The 7,249-nt window shown below is 32.3% G+C and overlaps 1 protein-coding gene across 1 annotated transcript; it reads right to left on the reverse strand.

The window, feature by feature from the left end:
• Positions 1-1,713: 1,713 nt before the first annotated feature.
• LOC140966903 (protein SWEETIE-like) lies at positions 1,714-3,963 on the reverse strand (the record flags this gene model as incomplete). Its single annotated transcript, XM_073427193.1, has 3 exons — positions 3,799-3,963; positions 2,970-3,177; positions 1,714-1,820 (listed from the first exon to the last, which is right to left on the reverse strand). Coding segments are annotated over exons 1-3 (480 nt in total), but the record flags the coding sequence as incomplete, so codon positions are not given.
• Positions 3,964-7,249: the final 3,286 nt, after the last annotated feature.

Below are 7,249 nucleotides of genomic sequence, written 5' to 3' on the forward strand. Positions count from 1 at the left end.
GCAGAATTAGCACTCCCACCAGAACCTTCCAAAGCATTGCGAAGCATGTGTAAGGCCTCTTGTCTCACAAAATCCTAGAGCAACCAGCAGTTAGGTAGGATATTCATGGCTATTTAATGAAATTCATATTGAGAATAAATAATAACACTTTTTATCATGTGACACATTTCAGTTGAAACAAATCGGAGAAGCATCACAAATAAAGCTTTCAATATCTAAACTCTGGAATTAATGATGAAACGCAATGAAATTTGCAAGAAAAGAAAAAAATAACTTTCTGACGAGTCATTTCATTATTCATTCTCCCCAACTGTGTGCAGGAACTGTTATAAGGAAACGAGGTAACTTAAATCAGATTCATCTCAGTGCCTGAGTTTTTTAATGTTTGTCAACCCGTCTAAAGAAATAAAATGTGGCTTCATTGCAGAAACGAGGAGAATGAAAAGGCTTCATTGCATAAATTTTTGCATTTAAGGATTTGGACCAGTTTGATGAGAAAAATTATGCTGACCAAGGTGTAGAAAGTATCAGAGTATGACCAACATTTTCTTCCTAAAGAGGAAACAAATCACGGACAATAAATATACTAATGTTGTGCGACGACTTTACGTCAGGCCCAGATTCTAAATGTACAATTCCGCAGCCTCAGATTTTAAACCAAAGGATTTTAGAACTTTTAAAATTTTAAAAAATGTAATTACATCACAATTTAATTTGCAGAGTGTCAAAAAAGGAAAAGATGAGAAGAGTTAACATTACTCCAAACTTTCGTTTTGAATAATATCAAGAGAATTTGAGGGCCAATTGAACGCAGAAAATTTAAATAATGTATGTTCTTAAATAATGCCGGAAGGAAGGAAAACATTATTTCCTGTAAGACGTAACAAAAAAGGAAATATTTTATAAGAAACATAAATAATATTACTGAAAATGCATAAATTAAGGAAACCCGGCACTGAGATAATCAATTTTATACCGCCTAATGTAAGCAACTGTTCACTGAAGAGATTCGCAGGGAAGAGAAATTGTAAAGAGGGAGCAACGTGTAAAAGAGAAAACATGCTTTTACTCAAAAAAATCCAAATCTACATTACACCATCTAACTCTACATAAATGACATAAAAAGTCAGATTTCAATCCTGAGTTTAATTAAGAGATAGCAAGGTTCACTCACTGTGATGTCCTTGAAAATAATTCTTGATTGACACAAATTGTTCAACAAAAATCCAATGTCGGTTCTATCCTATAAGACATAAAAAAATCATTTTCGTTGAAATTTCTCACATCTATCATCTATGGAAGATCGAAAGGTGACAGGCTAGTGTTGAAAAGGCTTCAGTCTTCACCACAAAAATCCTTGAACCACATACAACTCAAACAAAACTTTATTTTATTTTCTTTTCTTGGAGAGGTGCATGGAGGAGAGGAATTCTTCCGTGTTCTCTAGCTTCAACAACCTTGTGTTGCCGAAAGAAAACAAAAAGAACTTGTATATGTCACATGAGTAAGGCATACATATATGCTTCAAACGTGACAGATTAAACAAATCTATGCAGGTTTTGTTAACCTGTGTTTCCAGAGCAACAAATATTGACTACTCAATGTCAATATAAAGCATAAAACAGCTACTTTTCTTCCACATTAGATAAAATGGATAATGTTATAGGAAAGAAAGTTAAAAACTACTTGATTAAAAAGGGATTTAAAAAATACCTCATTAAATTTTAGAAGCTTTACAACAATATTAGTTGTTTCAAGAAATCCAGAAACAATCCGTCTTCCGAAGTAGCGATACAATTCTCCCAAGCATTGGGCAGCACCTACACCAGTATCCAGGAAATGACAACAATGAACACTTCCCCCAAATACTATTACCCAATTTTACGATCAAAAAATATTTGGCATAATAACAATGCCTTTTCATAAAAATGTAAAGAACATATCATCGACCATATGTTCCCCCAGTGGCCAGCCGGCTATAAAATGATTATTCTCAGGGTCGGGATGCTGTTTTCAACATTTGTGCTGGATGATGGTGCAGAGTGAAACTACAAAAAACCAGCGCAAGAACAGGCAATCCAGTGTGGCTACAAGATATTGCTTTTTGGGGGGAAAATAATAGTTGCTGAATGCAGGATACAGGATGTAGGGTTCTACACACCAGCTACCTATGAATAGCCTAAGAAAAGAAAGAAACTAGCAAGGAGTTCAGAAGGCCAAGGCCATAACTCATGCATGACCACGAGCCCATAACAGTAACAGTGCATTAATGATTCCAGTAGGGTCATATTAGTGCATCAGAGTAAGGGTTAGCAGAGAAACCAAACCACGAGTTTGAATCGGTTTTAGAATTAACCAAACCAAAAAAATTGGTTTGAATTCAAAGTAGAGAGAAAAAAATTCAAACCAAGCAGACCATATTTTGGGCCCTGAAAATCTATTCATAATGATAATTAAGCAAAAAATGAAACCTAAAAAGAACTTAGAAAATTTATTCATAAGTATAATTTATTAATGATAATATCATTGTCACGCATTACATTATCAAATGCTTTAATGTTTAAATGTGTACTGATATTTGTTTACTTACAATATCTAGTTTATAAATTTTAAATTTTATTTTAAATTAATCAAAACATTTCATGTGCAAATCCATCATCCAAATCGAGCCAAAACAAAAATCAAAGTCCAGTTTTGTTTGTTTTTTAATTTTTAATGGCTAGGTTTAATTTGCTATTTAGTAAGACCGATAAACTTGGTTTGGTTTGAGTTTCTATCAAAACCCTAATTAACCGGTATTTGCTCACCCCTATATTAAAAGCACAACTTGACGACATGAAGTATCAAAAAGTTTGGAAAAAAAATGGCCTCACTGCAATAAAACCATCTCTCAGATATGTTCTAACTTGTCTGCATAACAAATAACAAGAAAAAATTCATTATGGGTAAAAAACAAATTTGGTACTAACCAGAAACTTTTTGAGCCTCACTCTTCTTTCCATCAGAAAGAAAACCCTGCAGGCTGCTTGCTCTAGAGTATATTGAAATCCCATCACCTTTCGAGATTATCTTTGCCATTGCCACTGATGCCAAATGTCGCACTGGCCTACGAGCTCCAAGCACAAGTAGAGTATACAGAGTGTCCTCACATTTCCTTTGCCAAAGCAGTATGGATTCCTGAAATGTTGGAATCTATGATCAGATGTTTGAAGCCCTCAATTTCACAAGCACCAAAAATAAGAGAATCGTTAAGAATTTAACCCCTACAACACGAGAAGTGCTGGGAAATAATAGATGGAAATAAAAAGGACAACATTAAAAAGGATTTAAAAGGGCATTGATACAGAATGTTTTGATCAAGATAGACCAAACACCTCAAAAACAATTTATTTCTCAAAAATTAAAACCCTTCTGGTTTTACAATCATGCACCCGACCACCGGCCAAGATGTCATAAAAAAGAAACCTACAACTTGAGATTCCAGCAATGTTAATAATATAACTCTATTCCATGCTGTATACAATTCAATATATTTTTCTTTTAATATCAACAAGTACCTAAGATTTATCTCATTGAATTTCAAGCTGAAACAGATGCATTTTTTTCTTCAACTCCTCAAAAACGACACAAACGCAAGACAAAGACCGTAATAAAGCTAAGATTTAAAAAAAAAAAAAAAAATGAGGACCTTTTTAGGCCAATTAGATACCGAAATTTCTCAAAAAAAGCAGGAAGAGAAGTAGGCAACACCACATTGAGCACGAAACTTAAATAAGTTAAGAGGTGATCAAAAACAACCTTGGGCTCCTCTTCAATTGCCGATATAAGATCAGACAAAAGATCAAAACAGAGAAGTGGGTCCGGAGGCTTATGAGCGGCAGAAGCCACGATTGATTCGAGCTGCGCTACCAGCACTCCGAATCTTGACAAAGGCACGTTCTCTCTCACGAAATTTTTCGTCATAGGCTTGCTCATATGCGAGATGTATTGGCGTCTGCCACACTGAGGAAAATAAGAGGAGAGAACAGAAATGCTTTGTCTTCTTTCTGGGAATTGCACTATATCTCAGCTATACTGCTCGTCTTTTTTTCGGCGATGGGATTCTGGGAAGAGAGCTTATATTTATCGACATTTCTCGCAACTTTTATAATACATAAAATAATGATTAATGATTCAAGAAAATACAATTATAATAAGAAAAACTATATTTGGAGTTTGAGAGTTGGAAAATAATATTTAATTAAATTTTTATTAAGCTGTTTATAGGGAGCACATAGGATCGATACTCTCATATACCCATTTTTTTTTCTCAATTATGTTTTCGGTATTGTTGTAAAATTAATTTAAATTGAGATTAATTGCTCTAATTTGCTTGTCTGAAATGGAAATTTAACACTAATCATTGGATTTGAAATTTTTTTGTAATTTTTCGTTGAACTCCATAATCTGATAGATTTTGAATTAAGGAATAAAAATATAACTTCTCATTAATATATTAATAACTTTAAATACTATTGTTTTCCAAGAAAAAAATTACATTAAATATGCTATTTAATTTTCAATCTCGTCAAATATCAATGTAGAATGTAGAATTCTCAAATATACATATTACTGCTACTTTCGAGTACACATTTTAGGTATTATGTTGTTGAACAAGCTAAACTCAAATGCTTAAAGGAGTGTTTATTTCCTGTTGAATTATGTATTCTTTTTCATTTGTTACAAGACAAAAGTCATTTGTGTTGCGAGAATATTTGCATATTGCAAGTAACCCAAACTATATAAAACATAGTTGCACAAATTTATGATATTAAAATCATCTGCGACGCACAAACAACGTGATATTTTTTACGTTATATATAACTGTCTATTGAATTGGTCGGTCAAGTATACCACTTATTCTCGCACTTCCAATCACCCCAATGCCGACTCTAATCATATATGGTTAAACTACATTCACATCTTCAAACATCAATGTATCTGCCAAAATGCATGTGTTGGTATTCCCATCAACCCAAAAGAACTGCTGCATAGCAGTTTAAAAAAATTTAAATGTTTATAAATAAGATGTTAAAAGTTATTACTATACAATAGGAGGTTCAAACAACCAAGTCGTTGTAGTATAATGGTGAGCATTCATTTTGTTCTTATTATTGTTATATTGGGCCTCAGCCCAATATTGCAATCCACACAGCAAATCAAGGGAGAAAATGCCCAAGTCAGTATATATTTATTACATATAGCCCGTGAAGAAAAAGAACCCGACAACCTACTTCAATTACAAAACACATTTCATTTATATAAAAATAGAACCCTAATAGTTTAGATTCACTATTTATGACGTAATTTATTATTGCTCAATTATGCCTTGAGGTTCTTTTCAAAAGAAGGGCAGAGAGTGATAGGATGTCTGGAATATTTTCAAAAGAAGAGGCACAGGTAATACAATATTTCATAGTGTAGCACTCACAATCTTTGTCAATTCATCCAGTACTCTAACAATTCTTTCTGCTGGAACCCCTTTCGTAGATGTGGCTAGCTACATGCTCGAAGGATACAACTAGAAGTACATCTCCGGCTGAAACAGTGATTCGATCACCGAAAATCTTGTGCGCAAATCATTGTCATCAATACAGGTAAGTCGTCGTGCATTAAGGACGTGGTACGTATCATTTTTACTGTGCATGCTGCCGGCATTGCTGTGGATTCTTGGCCGCCAAAAAACTCGCAAGCGGGCTATACAAGGGTCTCACCCTTTTGCCGCCGACGAGAAGGGAATAAATCACAAACTCGTGAAATTTTAAATGCTCTTTCAGCAAGATTGCATCTATTAAAGCTCTGTTCATAGAATTGGCCTTTGCGTGCATGTAGTTTTTGAAATTGAATGTAGGGGATCAATTGGAAACATGTGGATATTTTTTCGGTACTAAAACATAAATTTGATAACAAAATGCCAAATCATAAAGTGATAAATTTATAGCACCAAAAATGCAGTTTCCCTTTAAAATTTCAACTATCTTACATTTGAATAAATTTGGGTTATAAATTTAATGTCAAACTATATCAGTTAATTAGGGTCGAGATTTGAAAAACATATACTTAACGACGAAATAAATGATCATCGAGAAACGGTTGAAATAAAGCATACCACAAGATTAATTAAATTGGAAATGCGTACAAAAAACCAACAATATTTTTAAAAATAAAATTAAAACACAATGCTTATATAAATAAAAGAAAATTATTAAAAATAGATTTGAAAATTAACAAAAAGAAATAAAAATTCCGAAGCTCAAACAATGTAAATGTTCAGACAATGGTAGGCCATTGCTAATTGCTTTGTGCTTAATTGGAACCATGACTTAATGACATAAATATGGATAATAAGTGTGAACAACATACATAGTAGCTAGCCAAAATTTTAATAAAACAGTAATATATGTATATATCTATATATATACATACATACTTGTGGTCGAGACACAGACGTTTGCATGTGAAATATATATAATATATGAATCGTATGAAGAAAGTTAATTATGTAAAACTTTTTTCATGAATACATGATGTAATTAAATCAGTTGGTGTAAAAATAATCTTCCTTCTTAATATTTTAAACTAGTGAAAAAATATAATCAACCCCACAAATTTGCACATTGATTTATAATATCTATTTCACACCCGAACAATAAACCAAATAAAATCATAAAACCAAAATATTTACTAATTCTAAAAATGGATTAACAATAAATTTCTATGGTCAAATTTTTTGCACTAAAAATATTTTGTCCATTTTTTTAGCAGTTTTCATTTTTTTTTCCTTTTGTATGAAATAAATAATTGTAAATTATCTAAAAAACAAATGTTACAATTGCAATTTTGGAGAGGTCATATGATTAGTGAATTTGATATATAAATTTTAGATGAGTTTAATGCAGAAAAAAAAAATCGAAATTTATATTCTTTCTTAAAATAAAAGGAGGATAATTTTAAATTCAGAACACACATTCTTGAAATTTGACATCATATCCCTTTTCCTAGCATATTTTATACATGCAAAACCTGTATATTATGGTTTTATGGTGGATTAAATAGTTATATCTAAATCGAAACACAGTTAGAATAATCCAAAGTGAATTGGAAACTCGATATTGAAATAAGTAGCTGAACTGGACCACCATTAGAAGTTTAGCCAAAGCCCCATTTTCACCAATTTTTTGGTTTTGTGATTTTGCGACTTTAGTTATAT

The sequence above is a fragment of the Primulina huaijiensis genome, unplaced genomic scaffold (assembly GCF_012295235.1).
Source record: "Primulina huaijiensis isolate GDHJ02 unplaced genomic scaffold, ASM1229523v2 scaffold208216, whole genome shotgun sequence".
Lineage (NCBI taxonomy): Eukaryota > Viridiplantae > Streptophyta > Magnoliopsida > Lamiales > Gesneriaceae > Primulina > Primulina huaijiensis.